The 20,882-nt window shown below is 48.6% G+C and overlaps 1 protein-coding gene across 1 annotated transcript in view; it reads right to left on the bottom strand.

Annotated features, from left to right (window-relative positions):
* Positions 1–20,860, bottom strand: part of NDUFA2 (NADH:ubiquinone oxidoreductase subunit A2) — a 32,928-nt gene extending 12,068 nt beyond the window's left edge. The window contains exon 1 of the mRNA XM_077474140.1: positions 20,693–20,860. Coding sequence (XP_077330266.1) covers positions 20,693–20,796 — 104 coding nt within the window. The 5' untranslated portion in view covers positions 20,797–20,860. The remainder of the gene's footprint in view (positions 1–20,692) is intronic.
* Positions 20,861–20,882: the final 22 nt, after the last annotated feature.

The following is a 20,882-nucleotide window of genomic DNA, read 5'->3' on the forward strand; positions in this document are numbered from 1 at the left end:
TGTCCAATCAGAGCCGATCACGTCACTAGAATCGGAGGCGCACAGCGCGGTGATTGGGATGGTATGTGTCCCTCACACACAGCGCTTCCCCGATCAGGGTAAACAGGCTGTTTACCATGTGACCGGCTGTGTCTAATCACAGCTGATCCAAATGTAAACATTGAGGAGCAGTTACTATCTGATCCCTGCCCTCTCCTCACACACCGATCGTGTGAGGAGAGAGTAGGGATCAGCGAGCGACAATCACTGCGTCTGACACCTATTGTATTGTGTTGTACAATGCACAACATGGCCCCCCAATAGAGGACCTGTCAGAACTTCTGTTCATCTGGATCTGTCAGTCACACAGCCCACCACCAGTACTGCCACACAGGCCTGCCACTAGTACCGCCATCGGTATATTTAGACAGGCCCGCCACCGGTACCACCACAGGTCCATCACTAGTACCGCCATTGGTACCACCACACAGGTCTGCCAATAAGTACCACCATAATGTCTCAAAAGGGTTTACACACCTGAGGAGACATATGCCATCCTTACCATGTCGGATGATGAGAGCAGCAGGGAGCTCCCATCATCCGATTCTGGTTCAGAATACGAGCCAGTGGAGGATAGTTGATCAGAATCTGAGTCAGAAGAGGAAACCATCCCTCCCAAAAGAATAAGGAGAGCAGGACCAAGAGCAGAAGACCTGCCTACCACCAGCAGCGCCAGACCCCAGGAAGAGGAGCCCAGTACAAGTACTGGAATTGCACACCCAACCTGAAGAATCCAGCCCCTGTCCTACCTTCCCGACGCCCTGGCAAATCCCCTTATGGTTGCCTGCCAACTCAAGATCCGCAATTATCCCCCCCTTTCACTGCACAGCCAGGTGTGCAGCTCCAAATTTTTCACCACAAATTTTTCCCAATTAGGATTATTTTTCCACAAGATTTGCTGCAGAATATGATGGACCAAACCAATCTGTATGCATCACAATTTATTGCTGCCAACTCCAATTCATCCTACACCCCTATGTTCCAGTGGCGACGTCGAACACTGGATACATTTAAATGGTTTTTGGGCCTTACGTTCAATACAGGGCTTACAAAAAAGAATGAACGCCATGCCTATTGGTCCACCAACCCTCATCCACCACATGCCAAAATATTCTGCTGTCATGTCCAGGACACGCTACGACATGATTATGCTTTTTCTACACCAACGATAATTCGCAGTGCCCTCTCAGAGATCATCCTAACCACGACAAATTGTACAAGATACACCCCCTAATCAATTCCTTTTCCCAGCGACTTGCTGAAGAAGTTTTTATCCTAGATCAAAACATTTCTGTGGACGAATCACTTATACATTTTACTGGCCGATTGCACTATATAGTAGGGAAGAAGAAAAATGGCTGCACATCCAGAACTTCTGACTGCCTTGTATTTTGTTTCACAAAGAACACCAAAGACACCAAACTGTGGTCACGTAGATGCCTTTCACACATACATCTTGTGCTTAATCAATGATCATCAGAATAGTTAAGCACAAGATGTATGTTTGAAACGCATCTGTGACCACGGTTTGGTGTCTTTGCCTTTTATTTTGTTTCACAAAGATAACACCAAATCGGAAGTTCTGGATGTGCATCCATTTCTTTCCAAACTTCCCACGGAGGCGAGCCGGGGCTAGCACTCCAATCTATCTTATCTTTATACACCTGGAGCAGCAGTTCTCTTTCTTGTGCACTCTATAGTAGTATGTACCATGTAGTAGTATAGTATGTATGTAGTATATACACACACCAATTAAGAGAGCCAGGTATGGGTTGAAATTAAATTGCGTGATCAAGCCCCTGGATACGTGTACACATTCCGGATTGATGAAGGCAAAGACTCCCGGCTCCAGCCCCGTGAGTGCCCCACATATTTTGGAACCAGTGGGAAAATGGTCTGGGAGCTGGCATACCCCCTGTTCGAAAAAGGATACCACTTATATGTAAGCAACTATTATACCAGCGTGCCCCTTTTTTGTCACCTTTACAGTAAAACCCTGGCCTGTGGTACCTTTAAAAAAAAAAAAAAAAAAAAAAAAAAAAAAACACACCTCGTGCTTTCCCAAAATCTCAGGACAGCCACCTGAAAGACCTTGGCTCCTCCCCTCTGTAGGAAACACCTGCGCCAGCTTTCCATAAATTTCCTCCTCCCCTGCTGCTCCTCAGTTCTTTAAAGAGCACCTCCAGTTTTCTGGGGAGACACAATAACATATGATACACATAATCAATCACATTTCCTGTAAGGAAATCTTTATATCGTGATATACATCTGGGTGGGTACCGGGCTGTCCTGAAAGACTCCGGGAAAGAACGTTACCGGTAAGTAACTTAGTTTTTCCCCTAATCGTCTTCCAGGACAGCCACCTGAGAGGATAACCGAGCACTTGCCCTTAGGGCGGGACCACAGCTTGCAAGACCTTGCGTCCAAAGGTCGGATCTTTAGCTGACCATAAGTCCACTCTATAGTGCTTTACAAAAGTGGTAAAGCTGGACCATGTTGCCACTTTACAAATCTGTTCCGGCGTTGCTCCAGCTCTCTCCACCTGTGATGCTGCCATTGCCCTTGTAGAGTGTTCCCCCGATTCCCTCTGAGATCTGCATACCTCTCAGCTTGTAAACCTGTTCTATGGCTTCTCTTAGCCATCTGGCTATTGTGCTTCTTGAAACTTTGTGCCCTTGCCTAGCTCCAGAAATTAAAATAATTGTTTTTGTTGCTTCTAAATAATGTAGGATGCATCTCCTGACATCTAAATTGTGGAATTTTACAAAATGATAGTAACACAATTTCTTGGCCTCTACGAAATCCTGAGGCTACTTTAGGCGGGAAATCCTCTGTCCATTTTAAAGATTATGCGGTCCGGGAAAATCTGGAAAAAGGGGGGTCTGATTGATAGTGCTTCTATCTCACAGACCCCTTTGGCTATAGTAATTGCTACTAAGAAGATTGCTTTAAGTGTCAGCATCTTTAGGCTGCAATCTTTTAGTGGTTCAAAGGGGTCTCTGCTGTCATAGTTTGCAACACTAATGACAGGTCCCACTTTGGAAAGGTTGTACCTTGTATAGGCCTCTGTCTGCTCACGGATTTAAAGAGTCTGATTACCCATGGATTCAAAGCTAAACTTCTTTCCTGGTAAACCGACAGTGCAGACACTTGACTCTTATTTAGGCTTAGTCCTTTATCTACACCACTCTGTAGAAAGTCTAATGCCACGTACACACGAGCGGACTTTTCAACATCCAAAGTCCGACGGACTGATTCCGTCAGACTATTCGATCGTGTGTGGGCTGCAACGGACTTTTGATTCGCCAAAGTCTGACGGACTTTAGAATATGGAACATGCTTCAAATTTTCCAGACGGAACTCCGCCGGACCCGGTCCCTTCGAAAAATTTGCTCGTGTGTATGCTATTCCGACGGACTAAAACCGACGCTAGGGCAGCTATTGGCTACTGGCTATGAACTTCCTTATTCGAGTCCAGTCGTACGTCATCACGTTCGAATCCGGAGTTTAGTGTGATTGTGTGTGGCCAAGTCCGCTCATTCGAAAAGTCCGTCAGAACTCTGTCGGAACTCCGGCAGAACTCCTTCGGAAGTCTGTCGGACATAAGTCCTCTCGTGTGTACGGGGCTTAAGACTGCCACTGAGCTCTGTGTTTTGAAGTTGTTCTTTGTACACCATCTGCTAAAACATTTCCATACTCTGGTAGATGTTACGTGCCTCAACCTTCCTGCTTTTCAGCAGTGTTTCTATCAAACGACTTGAGAACTCTTTTGCCTTTAGCAGCTGCTCCTCAGATACCAGGTGGCTAATTTCCACCTTTCCACGTGGGGACAGTATACTGGGCCCTGGGATAGTAGGTCCTCCTGGACGGGTAGCAACCAAGGGGGCTCTATGGGGAGTTTTCAGCATAGAGAACCATGGTCTCCTGGGCCAGTGAGGTGCTATGAGAATTAATGTGTTTTCTGTACGCAATTTTCTTATTACTGCTGGTAGTAGCACTGGTGGGGGAAACGCATAATATCTGCTGAAAGCCCACTTCTGTGCTAATGCATCTACTCAGAGCGCTTTCTCCTCTCTTCTCAGGGAGAAGAAGGCTCGAACTTTCCTGCTTTAATTTGAAGCAAATAAGTCTACCTGAGGTATTCCCCATTTTTTTGTACTCTGGTCGAATACCTCCTGCTTTAGTACCCAATCTGCTTCTCTTACTTTTTTCCTGCTGAGGAAATCTACCACTTTGTTTAAATCCCCTTTTAAGTGGACTGCTGAAAAAGGATGTTCTTCTCTACCCATTTCAAGATTTCTTCTGCTAAGGACCACAGGGCTCTGCTTCTGGTTCCTCCCTGTTTGCTCCCCACCCTGTGCTCCTTGCGTCTGTGGTTAGGATTCAGGAAATGGGTAGAATCCATAGCCGCCCTTTGTTTATGTTTTCCGTCCTTCACCACCATAGGGTCTTTTTTACCTTTACTGGTACGAACAGCTGCTTATCCAGTGACTCCTGCCTGTGATCTCATACTTTTAATAACATCTGTAGTGGCCGAAAATGTAGACTTGCCCATTGTACCGCTGGGATTCCAGATGTTAGCAACCCCATTGACATTTTTCTTATTGGACATGATGGGTTGGCCTGCATTGCTCTTATTTCTTTTTGAATTTTTCCTATTTTTTTCCTTGGGTAAAAAAACTCTCTTTGTTGGACTGAGTCTATTATATACCCCAAATACTTTATTTGTTGCGTGGGTTGTAGGTTTGATTTTTCTACATTTACCAACCAACCTAGACTTTCTAAGAATGTCAGTGTGTACTTGAGGTTTCCCAATAACCTCACAGGAGTTTTTGCAAAAAAGAGAAGGTCATCTAAATAGGCAATAATGGATATGCCCTTTAGTCGCAATGGTGCCAGAGCTTCCGCTAGAATTTTTGTAAAAATTCTGGGCGAAGATGATAGGCCGAAGGGTAAAGCCTGGAATTGAAGGTGTGTGGTCTCCTTTCCTGTTTCTATTGCCAACCTTAGAAACTTCTGACAACTTTGATGCATCGGTATGTGTAGGTACGAGTCTTTTAAATCTAGTGAAGCCATATAACCGTTTGGGGGTAACAGAGCCTTTACTGCAGGGCTCGACAAACCCCAGGCGCCAGGTCGCCAATGCGACCAGAAACTGCGACCTGGCGCCTAAGCTGCCACCAGCCGACTCACTATCGATGCCCCAGACATGCAGCAGCATTAACACTGACTGCCGTCCTTCTCCCTCCTTCACACTCAGCAGCACCGCGCTGTGTGTGTGAAACTGACACGCAATGGAGAGAGGAGGATCCGTCAGCCTGATGTCGGGGTGGGCGGGACCCAGCAAGCTATCAAACACCAGCCAATGGGAAATCGGGGCGGGCCGCTACGTGTATGTGGCCCGCCCCTTTTCTTAAGCAGCCCAATCGTTGGCTGGTGTTTGATAGCTGCTGAGTCCCGCCCACCCCGGCCGGGTCCCGCCCACCCCGACATCAGGCTGAAATCTGACATATCCACCTCTGTTACTTGTCAGTTTCACACCCCGGCAGGGTCCCGCCAGCTCCTCTGTTACATTTCAGTAACAGAGTGCTCCGTGTGAAACCTGCCAGTGCCAATCAGTGCCACCTGCCACCAATCAGTGCCAGCCAGTGCCACCTCTAATCAATACCACCTGCAACCAACCAGTGCCACCTGCCAGCACCAACCAGTGCCACCTGCCAGCGCCAACCAGTGCCACCGCCAATCAATACCACCTGCCACCACCAACCAGTGCCACCGCCAATCAGTGCCACCTGCCACCCAGTGGCACCTGCCAGTGCCACCACCAATCAGTGCCACCTGCCAGCGGCAACCAGTGCCATCTGCCACCGCCAATAAGTGCCACCTGCTAGTGCCAACCAGTGCCACCTGCCAATCAATACCACCTGCAACCACCACCCAGTGCCACCTGTCACCGCCAGTCAGTGCCACCTGCCACCGCCAATCAGTGCCACCGCCAACCAGTGCCACCTGCTAACACCAACCAGTGCCACCGCCAATCAGTGCCACCTGCCAGTGACAACCAGTGCCATCACCAACCAGGGCCACCTGCCATCACCAACCAGGGCCACCTGCCAGTTCCAAACCAGTGTCACCTGCCAATGCCAACTAGTGTCACCTGTCCGTGCCAACTGGCAGTTCCATGTGCCTTCCAGTAGCAACCAGTGCCACCTGCCAGTGCCAGCCAGTTCCATCTGTTGCCAGCCTTAATCTTTCTGGTCAGCCCATACCCCTGATGTAACAGCGTTTCAATAGAGTTATTGACTGGGTGCTCCATTGTGAGTTAGGGATAGGGGGTGAAAATGAGTGGCCTTACCCCGGGAGCTGAAAAAAAAACTGGCTCCTAACTTTTTTAACTGGCTCCTAAATTCAAAGCAAATTTGTCAACCCCTGCTTTACTGAATATATGGAATCCATTCTGAGTCGTTTGTAAGTTATGGATAGATTTAAGGGTTTGAGGTTGAGGATTGGCCCGACTTTCGCTGGGGGCTTCTGTACTCCAAATATGTGGGAGTAGAAGCCTTGTCCTCTTTCTTCTTTTGGTACCTTGATGATTACATCTGGTTTCCTGAGGTCCTTTATGGACCTCATAAACCCTCCGGCTTTTTCTCTGTTTTTTGGCAGTTTGGCGTGTAAAGTCTGCTTGGGGGGTGATTTTGAGAACTCTAGAAAATACCTCTTATTGTCCTTAAAATAAATTGATTAGAGGATATTTTTTCCCATTGTGAGATGAAGGCCCCCAGTCTTCCTCCCACTGAGACTACTTCATTGTTTATTGCGGGTTTGCTCAGGACGATGAAAAATCACTCCTCCCTTGCTTTTCCCTCTCTGGACCCAAGGTCTCCTTTGGTTATCTGTCTTGGGTGTGGAGAAGCGGGACTTTCTGTCCCTCTTTGCATCTTTTTATTCTGTTGAGGCTGATTCCAAGCTGCTTTCCATTTTAGCGGAAACGCCTTGTTTTTGTCCGCTGTACGGTCTAGTACCTTCTTTAATCCTGGCCCGAACAGCAGATCCCCTGTAAACGGGATCCCGCAGTTTGGCTTTGGATGCGCAGTCCCCCTGCCATGCCTTTAGCCATAGGGCCCGTCTAGTAGAATTGGCTAGAGCCGAAGATCTGGCTGCCATGCGTACCAGCTCTGCCGATTTATCTGCGATATGCACAATGCCTCGTAGAAGAGTGGAAAAAAAAAAAAAAAAATAAAAGGATAAAATCTGCTCCTTTGCAGTTCCTTCCTCGATATGTGCCTGAATACGGTTTAACCAAAACTACATTCCTGGCCACCACCGTGATTGCCATTGGTGGCTTTAGGCTTCCTACTATGGAGTCCCATGACTTCTTTAATAGAGAGTCCATTCTCTTATCCATTGCTTCAGATAAGACCCCCATATCCTCAAAAGCTAAATCTGTGTGCCGGGAAACTTGTGAGTAGGCTGCTTTGGGGTTTTGTTCGATACTGATGATTGATCATCTGCAAATGGAAACGGTCTCTTTAAGGCCTTAGAAAAAAAATGTTTTTCTTTCTGGTTCCTGCCATTCTTTTTTAATTGCCACTATTAGGACCTCATGCACGGGAAAATTCTTCTTTTCCTGTTCTCCTAAACCCTCATACATTTGATCATGTAGGGATAAAGGTTTCCTTTTCAGTTTGTATACCCAATGTGGTACGAATAGCTCTCAAAAGCTGATCTACCTCTTCTAATGAGAGCTTGTATCGGGGGGGTTTTCTGGAATCCCCTTCCAGTGCCTCACCCTCTGATTCTTGGGAGCCAGACACTGCGCTGTCAGGCTCGTCCTCTGCCTCCTCCCTAGGGGCTACTAAAGGACTTGCACTAGTGGAGGGTAGTGCTTGTGTCTTTGGTAGTGCAGATTGTACTGAAGGAGGAGCAGTCTGTAGCTGGGGGGGGGGATCTGAAACCCTTCAAAAAAGGTTTTGAATGACTCAAAAGGTTCTGGATAGTTCCTTCTTGCACTAGTTTATTAATACATTCCTTACACAATGCTTTCCCACAGGAATCTTTAAGTGAATTTTTCAAAGAAGGGCACCTCCTTTTTGAATTGTGAGAGGGCTTGGTTTCATATGTTTTCTGCAATGACAAAGAAAACCCCACAACATTAATACTGCCATACTTCTACCTGCAAAATTGCAGGTGCACAGCGCCTTTCATGTGGGCTTACCTCACCAGGGGCCCCATGAACCACCCTCTGACACCGGAGGTACCTTGCCTACCCCCCCCCCCCCCATTTTCTTCCCCTTTTTCATTGTACCCTTGGGGGAGGGGCGAACGGTGGTGGTTTAGGCCAGGGGAGTTCCACCCTAGGTTCCCCTTACCTTGATATGGCTGGAGCTGGTCTCTGCTGGAGCAGTGTCCCTTCCCTCTGCACCTGACAAGCTGGTGTCACCACCGGAGCCTCCACTGTTCCTACCGCATATGTGGCTCCTCTCCAGCCCATGCCTGACTCCACTGGGGGGGGGGTAGGGAGGTGGATGCTTTACACATCCCCTGATGCCCTCCATCATCATGAATACTATCACATATGCTTTACTATTTTTATACAATATACCCATAGGGATCCCCATTTAGCTGCTCCTGATGAGTGGACAAACTTCCATGAAATGCGTTGAGCATTCACAACTGATGTTATGTTACAGCAATCATGTATCTATCAAGGGGTCTCAATGTCTAAGCCATCAATTTTATACCAATATCATTTTGTGTATATACACATGTTGGATGGAGTGCTGAATGTTACTATCATGTGTTACAGTGTTTAACATATTATTTTACTATAATGTGACCAAATTATGTTTTATCTACTCTGTACCATATTTATTGATTCTATACCTGTATCATTTATTGCGTTGTGCTCTCATGTGGTACCAGCAAATAAACATACTACTTTAATTACATTTGATGACTTATTCTGCCCAGTGATGTGTTCCATATAAAGTCCCAATTGGCCCAATTGTCCCCAATTTTTCACAATAGCCAGTGTGGTTTGCACTGTTGAGTGCTACACGCTGCTGGGGGTATGAGACGGCCGGCCATGCACCTCCTTGCTCCGAACTCGGAGCTGAACAGGAGCCCCCCCCCCCCCCCCCGACCTCCATCTGCACTCAGTGATGCGGGGGTGCCATTACAGGTCAGTTTGTCTTCTTTAGTTTGCCCAAGCACCCTCTGCTACTTTCCAGGACATTTGCCTGAGCCTCCTGGCTTGGTTTCCTTGGTGTCTCCAAACACAAATAACTGAGGAGCAGCAGGGGAGGAGGAAATTTATGGAAAGCTGGCACAGGTGTTTCCTACAGAGGGGAGGACTCTCAGGTGGCTGTCCTGAAAGACGATTAGGGGAAAACGGAAGTGCTTCCCACAAAATCTTAGCAAAAAAATAGCAAAACTGGGAGTCTGCATTCATGAGGTACAAGGAGGCATCAGCCATGAAGTGAAGGGACAAGAAAGAGGTCCACATCCTCTCTATCATCCACAATGACACCTTTGTGGAGATCCAGAGAAGACGTGGCCCATTGTAAAGCCTGCTTGTGTCCACAACTACAATCTGTACATGGGGGGGGGTTAAACGATCAGATGCTACAACCTTATTTGTCAACCCGAAAGTCCCGTTATTGGTATAAGAAAGTTGCATTTCATATGGCCCTGTTTAATTTGTTTGTCTGCTTGCAAAAATCAACTGAAAACCAATAAATCACCTACTTCAATATTGAAGACATCATCCCGGTGTTCTGCCTAATAGAGTCCGGCCATCGATATGTGTCCGTTCCGTACTGCGCATGCGCAGTACGGAGCAGACGAAGCTTCGGAAAATCTCCGAAGCTGAACGGCGCCTGCGCCGTGAGTGGAGGAGGTAGCCCCACTATCCAAGCGGACATAGGGTCTAGAATTTTAGAAGGCCCCTCGCGGGCGAGCTTCGCTCGCCACGCTTCGGGCTCGGCCTCGCTGCGCTCGGCTCTTTTTTATTCTAACTCTATGTCCACTTGGATAGTGGGGATAGAACCTGGACTCACGGCGCAGGCGCCGTTCGTCCTCAGCAATTTTCGGAATCTGTGCTCCTGTGTACTGCGCATGCGCAGTACGCAGAGGACAGCATCTGATGGAGGACCCTAATTGACAAGACACCGGCCCTGATTTATCAACAAGGACCCACCCCAGGAAGCATTCGCTCTAGGGCAGAAACAACTAATCGATTATAAAATGAATCGATTACTATTTTCATAATCGATTAATCGGCCACTAACATAATGGGGTTAAAAAATTAAAAAATTATAAAAATAAAAAAATTAGCCCTTTATAGTACAAAAAGAGCAAATTGCTACTATAAATATTACTTTCACTGCCCCATAATAAAAAATGAACCCCTTACAGTAGCGATTATTTGCTCTTTTTGTACTAATTTTAGTTTTTGTAACCCCATTATGTTACTAAACATCTCAGGCCTGGGTCACACCTGTTTTCTGGTGCTTTTTGCAGAAACACACTACAGTTCATTTACATGGTTTCCTATGGGACACATTCACATCCATGATTTCTTCATCTGCTGCATATTTGGAAAAGACAAGGACTTTTTTTTTTTTAACGCAAAACGGTGCCATTTTGGTTTTTTGGTTCAATATACTTCAATGGAGAATCTGCAGAAAAGCATGTAATAATGCGATTTTGCAGCAATTTGTGTTTTTTAATCTGCCCAACAACAAATTGGCCAAAAAAAAAATAATATGTAACAATGCAAATTGCAGTAAAATTACTTTTTTTTTTGGTGATTAATCGAAACAATAGTCATCCAACTAATCGATTATGAAAATAATCGTTAGTTGCAGCCCTAATTCGCTCCAATTGTGTGAGTTGACTTCATAGACAACATTTTCCCTATAACATTCCCCCCACAGTATCTGGAAGAAGACACCAAAAGAAATGCTGTTTATGCAGCAGAGGAGGAGTTAGAAGAGATACCAGCTATTGTTGGGAGGGACATTAATGTCCCTCCCAACCTGGCCTGTACATCAGAGATTGCTTCAACAATCATCACACATCTATCATATTAGTTCCCCTTATTAACAGACTGCCATTTCACATACCTGTGTGGATCATTTGCCTGCTACCATGTTTCAACCTTCCGGTTAATTAACTGACCCTGGCCTGTTTACCAACGATTTCTTCTTTGCCTGACGATTTAAACCACTCATGTGCACCAACCTTGCCCTGTTAATCGACCATGTTTTTGCCTGCCACTTGGATCTTTTGCCCTTCTACTTTAGTACACAGGGATCTCACATACATGAGGGGCTTCAGAATAGCTTTCCGAGTAGAGAAAATGACCAGTTACACTTACCGGTAACGGGTTTTCTAGGAAATCTTCCAGGACGGCACACCTGAGAGATGACTGGTCCACCTGACAGGAAACACAATCAGCAAGTTTAAAAGTTCCCACCCCTCCCTCAGACCTCAGTTATGGTAAAGGAAAGACCCACACCAGTGTCAGAAGGAATATTCTGTGAGGAATGAATACACACCAACTAAACAGGGGTAGGGAAGTAGGCCCGCCATCCTGGAAGATTTCCTAGAAAACCCATTACTGGTAAGTGTAACTGGTCATTTTCTCCAGTCATCTTCCAGGACGGTACACCTGAGACGATGTGCAAGAATTTCAGGCCTACCTTACGGTGGGACAACCGCTTGTAGGACCTTCCTGCCAAATGCCAAGTCCTGAGAGGACAACAGCACCACTTTGTAGTGCCTCAGAAATGTCTTATGGCTCATCCATGTTGCTGCCCTGCAGATCTGGTCGATTGAGGCGCCTGCCCTTTCTGCCCAGGAGGTCGCCAGGGACCTGGTTGAGTGCTCCTTAAGGTGGGTTGGCACTGGTCTACCTGCCTGCCTATAAGCTATAGTTATGGTCTGTCTGATCCATCTAGCTATCGTTGGCTTAGAAGCTTGCAGACCCTTTCTCTTCCCCGAGAAGGTGATTAGTAAGTGACTGGATCTCCTAAAGTCGCTTACTCCAAGTACACTAGGAGACAGTGCCCGACATCTAAGAGATGGAACATTTCCTCTTCCTTGTTCTTATGATTCAGGCCGAAGGACGGGAGAATAATCTCTTGTGTTCTGTGAAACACAGAAGCTACTTTTGGCAAATAAAGGGCATCCTCACTAAGGATTACCCTATCCTCTAGGATACGCAAAAATGGCTCTTTAATCGAAAGAGCCTGTATATCACCAACCCTTCTAGCCGTGGTAATAGCCAGAAGGAAGGCTAACTTAAATGATAATAGTCGAACGGAAACCTGAGCCACTGGCTCAAAGGGCCCTTTTGTCAGGGCATCTAACACCAGGGATAGGTCCTACGGAGGGCACCTGACCGACTTGACTGGGGTTACCCTTTCCCTGGCCAACAGAAATCTTTTTATCAGGGGTTCTTGTCCCAGCCTCCTGTCAAAAAACACAGACAGGGCTGCCACCTGGACCTTGAGAGTGCTAACTGCCAATCCCTTGTCTACCCCCTTTTGAAGAAGAAAATCTAGGATGGTAGGTATCATCTGGAGAGCCCCCTCCTTAGATTGTAGCCAATGGGAGAAAACTTTCCAGACCTTTGCATATATTTTCCTGGTGACTCCTTTCCTACTGAGGAGAAGAGTATCCATCACTCTCTCCCCGAGCAACCCCTCACAGAGGATTTCCTTCTCAAGAGCCATGCTGTCAGAGAGAGATGGTCCGGGTCAGGGTGAAAGAATGGACCTTGCATGAGCAGGTCTCGTTGTACCGGCAGGCGCAGGGGGGGAGCTACTGAGTGGTTCTGAATGGTGGGGAAACAAACCCTCTTCGGCCACCAGGGTGCTATCAACACCAGGTCTGCCCTTGACGGAGCCAACTTCTGTAGAACCCTGGGAATGAGTGCTAGTGGGGGAAAGGCATAAGCCAGCCTGAAATCCCACATCTGTACAAAGGCGTCTACCCCCTCTGCCCCCTGTTCCTTGTAGAGGGGAAAAAACCTGCGGACTTTCGCATTCCTCCGGGAATCTACTTCTGGCCTGCCGAAATGCCTGCACACCAGGGCAAAAACCTCTTTGTTCAACCCCCATTATCCCTGAAGGATGGGTTGTCTGCTTAGGAAATCTGCCTTAAGGTTGAGCGACCCTTTTATATATACACCGCTGAAAGTGAAAGGATCCTCCCTTCCGCTTATTCTAGGATCTCCTGTGCCAACTCCCTCCGCCTGCCTGACCTTGTCCCCCCTTGGTGGTTCAGGTAGGCAACCATGACCAGGTTGTCAGAGAGGATCTGTACCTTTCTGCCCTGAAGCTGCTTTTGGAAGAAGCTTAGCGCCTTGCTCACTGCCAGAAGTTCCCTGAAATTGGAGGACTCCCTGGCTTGGCTGTGGTTCCAGGACCCCTGGGTATACCGGTCTCCTAAATGAACCCCCCAACCCCAGGCGCTGGCGTCCGTGGTTAGGACCAGCGGGTCTATCTGGGACCAGGGTCGAGCCACCACCGTAGAGAGAGCAACCTCTTCTGTGAGAGACACTCTTCTCTCCAGTGCTTCTCTTCTTTCTCCCCAAGAGGCAAGAAGGAAAGCTTGGAGCTGTCGAGAATGGAGCTGCACCCAAGTCACTGCCAGTATACAAGAGGTCACGAGACCCAGCAGTCTCATGATATACCTCAGGGAGGCTTCCCCCCCCCCAGGAGGGTGATGACTGCACCCTGGACTTTGGCTACCTTTTCTGCTGGCAAGAACACCCTCTGTGCCTGTGAGTCGATCAGGTAGCCCAGGTAAAGCTTGGACCGAGATGGAGTCAGCGAGGACTTTTCCCGGCTGACCATCCAACCCAAGGTCTCCAGGGTCCGTAGCACGGTGTCCCTGTCTCTCAAAGTTTGCGCCTGATCCACACTGTAGACCAGTAAATTGTCCAGGTAGGGTAACAAACCTATTCCCTGGAGATGCAGGTACGCTACCACCTCGGCCATTACCTTCGTGAAAACCCTTGGACTGGCCGCCAGTCCAAAGGGGAGTGCCCTGAATTGCCAGTGTTCTACCTTCTGCTGTGTACGTATTGCGAAGCGTAGGTATTTCTGGTGTTCTGGACCAATGGGTATATGTAAATATGCGTCCTTCAGGTCCAGAGTGACCATAAAAACTCCTGCCTGAAGATGCTTCCTTACAGAATAGATACTTTCCATTCTGAACTTTTTGTATAAGTAACGGTTGAGTCCTTTTAAATTTATTATGAACCGAAACTTGCCCGAGGGCTTTGGAACCACGAAAATATGAGAGTAAAAGCCCTGGGTCCACTGACTGGCTGGCACCGGAGCAATAACGTCTTGCTCTGCCAGCTCTCGTAAAACTTCCCAGCAGACCCTGCGCCTTGGTAGGGTCCCTGGGGAGAAAGGTGACAAGAAAATTCTGTGGAGGGGACAGCTGAAACTCTAGTCTGTACCCCTCTCTTAAGAGGCTTAAAATATATGGACTCTGCGTGACCTTCTCCCACTCGGAAAGGAACCTGCAGAGCCTTGCGCCTACCTTTACGGTGGCGTCATTTGGCTTCCTTATGGGAAGAACCGGAACAAAGGATCGCACTCTTTTCCTTTCTCTTCCCAAGACCCCACTTCTTCCTCTGGTCACTTCTCCCCTTATGTTGACTATTTTTGGAAAAAAAAAAAAATGTCTTTCCTTTCTCTGTGGACCGGGAGAGGACCTGATCCAGCCCCGAACCAAAGAGCAGGGAGCCCTCGAAGGGAATCCCACACAGACGAGACTTAAAAGTGAAGTCCCCGTGCCAGGTTTTTACCCAAAGGGCCCTTCTAGTGGAGTTTAGAAGTGCCGCTGACTTGGCTGTGGTTCTGACAGTCTCCACCGCTGCATCTGCCACATATGCTACTGCTCTGCTGATTACCTCAAGCGAGTCTACAATATCCTTAGCCTCTTTGCTACGCGAGACGTGTTCCATTAATCTGCCAAGCCGCGCCTCCACATTTCTGGCTACACAGGCCGAGGCTAAGCCAGGAGCCATTGCCGCCGCATTTGTCTCCCAAGCCCTCTTGAGTAGGATCTCAGACTTCTTGTCCATCTGGTCCTGAATGCTTCCTGAATCCTCAAAGGACAGATCGGATCTCTTGGACACCTGTGCTAGGGCTGCGTCCAGGCGAGGAATCTTAAAAAAAATTCTTCCTCCTTGTCCTTGAAAGGACACCTTCTCTTCCAGGCTTTTAGCCAAAGAAGCTTACTCTCAGGCTCTTTCCATCCCCTGAGGATTATATCCTTTAGGAACTGGTGAACAGGAAAGGTTCTGGTCTGTAACCTTCCTAGGCCTCTATATACCCTATCCTGGGCTGATACCTGAGTAGAGGGTACTTGTTTATCCTCTGAGGCATAAATGGCTTTTAATAAGCCCTCCATATCGTCTGCCGAGAACAAGAGACCCCCAGGCTTAGCCTCCCCCTGGCTATCCTGGTCCGAAGCCTCCTCCCAAGTACTGAAATCTGGGACCTGACCTTCCTCCACCTCAGATAGAAAGGAGACCTGGTCCTGGGAACCTCCCGTGTAGGACGTAGATAAGTCTTCTTGTGAAAGAGGGGTATCTCTCCCAGAGGGGCCCTCATCCTGACCTTTCTCAAGTTTGGTTCGGAAGGACTGGAGTGTGGCTAACATTTCTGACTCTAAGGCACGACACTCCTTCGCTACCTGAGCGGTTTCCTTGCCTGCGAGCTTAAAAATGCACTTAACGCAAAAGGGCTTGCTGTGGTCTTGTGGTAGTTTAGAGTTACAATACCCACAGCGCCTGCACTTAGATGTAGCTTTTCCCTTGGATCTACTGGCTGACCCCTGGGCAGAATCCTGGGTCCCTGGAGACAAAAAAAAAAAGGTCCCAGTTAGCTACACACGTCCTAAAGGAGAAGGGGGGGGGGGGGGGGGTCTACCTCAGAGTACCCTGCTCCTACAATATACAGCCGGATCACTTACCCCCTGTGGCGACATCACTGTCTGTCTGCTCAGATGCCCCTTCCACGTCCATGGTGTCTTTGCTGCCCCGCAGGATAGCTAATCTGGACCGGATGCTGTTCTTGAGCGTCTCCTCCCGTTTGCTGCAGAAGTGCTGTCACCGTGGGTCTGGCTCTGCGGCCAATCCGTCTCCAACCCTGTCCGAGCTGTCTGGGCGCTTTCCACTGCACCACCTACAGCGTTTGTCCCGGTGGTTGGCGCCATTTTCCAAGAAGTCCATCGCCCGGAAGTGACGTCGCACGACCGTGACGGACTTCTGGGCATGCGCAGCGACGCTGGAACGCACGTCATTCGCGTCCAGCCACCGCTGCACACCGCGGAGGGAGAGGAAACTCACCCACTCCACCAACGCTACCCGGGATGCCAGCAGTGCCTCTTAAGGTAAAGACAAGGGGGCAAACAGTACAAACGGGGAATAGCGCTGCAAAAGAAAACTCCCCTGCCTATGCAGCCTGTAAAAAAACTCTTCCTGCAACCAGGCAGGACCCCCCCCCCCCCCCCTCTACCTGGGACTATAGCAGACTCCCTGCCTGCTTGAGTCACCCAGCCTGGGGGGAAAGGTTTAAAAGAACAAGAGGTCCCCGACCCCTCCTCTATATAAAAAAATAAAAAAGAAAGCAGTAACTTGGTTTCGCTGTCACTTGTGGGAAACACAATCAAGAACTGAGGTCTGAGGGAGGGGTGGGAACTTTTAAACTTGTTGTTGATTGTGTTTCCTGTCAGGTGGACCAGTCATCTCTCAGGTGTGCCGTCCTGGAAGACGACTGGAGAAAAACTGTTTTTCATTTTCTGCACTCCCAGAACAGGGTCTGGTTACTCGCAGACTTCAAAGAGATTTGGGTGGGAGAAGCCTCTACCCCTGTCCCTAAGCTTGACGATCCTTCTTGCTGCCTGAACCAATACTTTGGCTGTGCTGACCATATTGCTGCCTATAATGACCCAGGACATTATGGACCATGTTTCTTCCTGCTGCTTGGATCAATACTTTGGTTGTATTGACCATATATCTGCCTGCTGCCTCTACTGACTATGGACAGTATTTCTGCCTGGACACCTCTGCGTGCTACCTGGACCAATGCTTTGGCTGTGCTGACAGTATCTATGCCTGTACGAACTATAGACATTATTTCTGCCTGCTGCCTGGATGATTGCTTTTGCTGTCGCTGAAGGGCCTTCAAAAATGAGATTGGTAGTAAGAAAATGATGTGTGTAATTTATGCTCCACCTGAAGGTGCTACTTGGATACTGGACCTCTGTATGTGGTCAGGCTGTGTAAAATTCTCAAACATGTGGCATCACCATACTTCGGAGTAGCAGAATGTATTTAGGGGTGCTATTTTTGTTATGTACATGCTATGTGTTAGAAATATCTTATAAATGGAAAACTGTGTAAAAAAAAAAAAAAAAAAAAAAAAAGGAAAATTTTCTCCCCCCCCCCCCCCCATTTTCCAAAAACTTCTCGAAGAGTGAAAATGAACCATTCAAAACACTCATTATGCCTCATAGATTATACGTTGGGGTGCTTTCCAAAATGGGATCATTTTGTGGGCAATTCCAATATCCTGGTGCTCCAGGGCCTTCAAAATTGTAATAGGTACTTGACAAAGGAGATGTGCAATTTATGCTTGTAGAACGCCTGAAGGTGCTACTTCAATGTTGGGCCTCTATAGGTGGGAAAGCTGTAAAAGTCTCACACATGTGGTATTGACATACTCAGGAGGAGTAGCAGAATGTATTTTTGGGTGTAGTTGCAAGCATGTATATGCTGTGTGTGAGAAATAACCTGTTAATATGATAAGTTTGTGTAAAAAAAATAAAAAAAAATAAAAAAGTCTTAATTTTCCCAAGAATTGTGGGGAAAAATGAAGACTACAAAAAAAACTCACCATGTCGCTTAGTAAATACCTTGGACTGTCTACTATTTTTAGCGCCACTTTACTGTTGTTTTAGTAGCAGTATCCGAAAAAGGGTCAAAACCACCCGCAAAGTGCCGCTGTATCGGCGCTATGCTGTTGGTTTGGCGATGCTGCCCCATTGTTTTCAATGGGCAGGGGAACTTTAGGAGCGGTGTTTACACCACTCCTATAGTCCTGCAAAGATGTGGCTTGCAGGACGTTTTTTTTTTACCATCCTGCAAGCACACTGCTCCATTGTGAAAGCCCTCGGGTAGCGCCTCAGTGTGAAGGTAGCCTAATTGTTTAACAAGTGTAAGCTGGAGATTTACACCTTATAGTGGAATTCCAGACTAGAACTAAGCATAAAACAGCTCCCACCCCACTTTTAATGTCTATAGTAACTATTGACTGGTCTGGAGCACCCTGAAAACATGTGCTTCTTTTCTTCTACAACACATATCAAACACAAGGCCCGCGGGCTAAACCCTCCTATCATTTTCAGCCAAGGAAGCTGCCATCTTGGTCCCCGTTTAATCTTCAACTGCCATGGTGCTGGACGTGATCAGTTATGACACCAGTTATTGGATGGTTTGACAGTTTGGATTGAGGACACTACCAATGTGACAGTTACATTCCCAGCACGTTTCGGGAAAGTAACTGTATTTTGAAAATGTTAAATCGATGAGTTTACTTCCGTTTAAAGGATTGGTAGGCTACAATTTTACATGATACATGCACACAACTGTAAAACATTTACTGCTCATCTGTGCTGGTAGGAAGGTCCTGGAAAAATTTAATATATTTTTTTTTTTTACTGATCTATATTACAGGACACGTTTACATGCCTGTGCACACAGGTCCATTAAAGACAAAAGACTGCGTTTAGATCAGTTTAAAGAAAACTGCATAAATGCCTAAAAACATTGGCCTTTATAGGTGTATGTGTGCAAGAGCCCAAACACGACATAGTAAAGAGCTTGATTTACACATGTACACAAACATCTGCAGGGGTTACGTGCCTACACAGGTATGGGGGGGGGGGGGGTGGCTTTACACCCCTACACGGGCACGGCTTTACGCGCCTACATGGGCACGAGGGGGGGGGGGGGCGGCTTTACGTGCCTACACGGGCACGGCTTTACACGCCTACACGGGCGGGGAAGCTTTACACACCTACATGGGCACAGGGAGGCAGCTTTACACACCTACACGGGCATGGGGGGGCAGCTTTACACACCTACAAGGGCACCGGGGGGGCAGCTTTACACACCTACAAGGGCACAGGGGGGGGCAGCTTTACACACCTACAAGGGCACGGGGGGGGGGGCAGCTTTACACACCTACAAGGGCACAGGGGGGGGGGGGGGGCAGCTTTACACACCTACAAGGGCACGGGGGGGGGGGGCAGCTTTACACACCTACAAGGGCACGGGGGGGGCAGCTTTACACACCTACAAGGGCACGGGGGGGGACAGCTTTACACACCTACAAGGGCACGGGGGGGGACAGCTTTACACACCTACAAGGGCACGGGGGGGGGGCAGCTTTACACACCTACAAGGGCACGGGGGGGGGGCAGCTTTACACACCTACAAGGGCACGGGGGGGGGCAGCTTTACACACCTACAAGGGCACGGGGGGGGCAGCTTTACACACCTACAAGGGCACGGGGGGGGCAGCTTTACACACCTACAAGGGCACGGGGGGGGCAGCTTTACACACCTACAAGGGAACGGGGGGGGCAGCTTTACACACCTACAAGGGCACGGGGGGGCAGCTTTACACACCTACAAGGGCACGGGGGGGGGCAGCTTTACACACCTACAAGGGCACGGGGGGGGCAGCTTTACACACCTACAAGGGCACGGGGGGGGCAGCTTTACACACCTACAAGGGCACGGGGGGGCAGCTTTACACACCTACAAGGGCACGGGGGGGGGGGCAGCTTTACACACCTAAAAGGGCACGGGGGGGGGGGCAGCTTTACACACCTACAAGGGCACGGGGGGGGGGGCAGCTTTACACGCCTACAAGGGCACGGGGGGGGGGCAGCTTTACACGCCTACAAGGGCACGGGGGGGGGGGGGGAACAGCTTTACACGCCTACACGGGCACGGGGGGGGGGGGGGAACAGCTTTACACGCCTACACGGGCACGGGGGGGGCAGCTTTACACGCCTACACGGGCACAGCTTTACACGCCTACACGGGCACAGGGGCAGCTTTACACGCCTACACGGGCACGGGGGCAGCTTTACACACCTACACGGGCACAGGGGGGGGCAGCTTTACATGCCTACACGGGCACAGGGGGGGGCAGCTTTAAGCGCCTACACATGTACAGGGAGGGGTGGGGGTTACACACTTATACACGTACATTCTGCACAGTTTTCTGGTCATATTTTGATCTGGGAATGGACCTATAGAAAAGAAAGGAGCTGTGTTCGGTTTAGTTTCCCTTTGATAAAAGCACAGCGTTTGCCTCTGTGTTCCAGAGTGCTAGGATATCCTGCTTATACAAACGAATATGCTGCATGTGTGAATGTCACGATGGTTCTGGAGCTTTGTGATCTCGTGTGTGGCAGGGACGTCTCTCCCCTCACATGTTTATCAATGACAGCACTGCCAGTGTGCATGCAGCCTCTTTGACATTGTCAGGAAGGTGACAGATCTGTTCCCTCACTACATCAGCCCAGTCCTAAAACCCTGCGTCCTCACCTGACCCCCTGACTCTCCGGAGACCTCTGGCACAGATGGATCCTGACCTCCCTCAGGTTCTTGCCCAGCTTTGACCCGATGTTTCTCACTATGGTAGCCGCCATTTTCACTTTGCACACATGCCCAGCTCGCCTCCAATCAGAGCCTTTTGCAGAGCTGTGACCGACAGCGGCTCAGCCAATCGCCGTTC

Source organism: Lithobates pipiens, unplaced genomic scaffold (genome assembly GCF_037356315.1).
Source record: "Lithobates pipiens isolate NorthernLeopardFrog02 unplaced genomic scaffold, aLitPip1_a1.2 Scaffold_8, whole genome shotgun sequence".
In the NCBI taxonomy this organism is placed as follows: domain Eukaryota; kingdom Metazoa; phylum Chordata; class Amphibia; order Anura; family Ranidae; genus Lithobates; species Lithobates pipiens.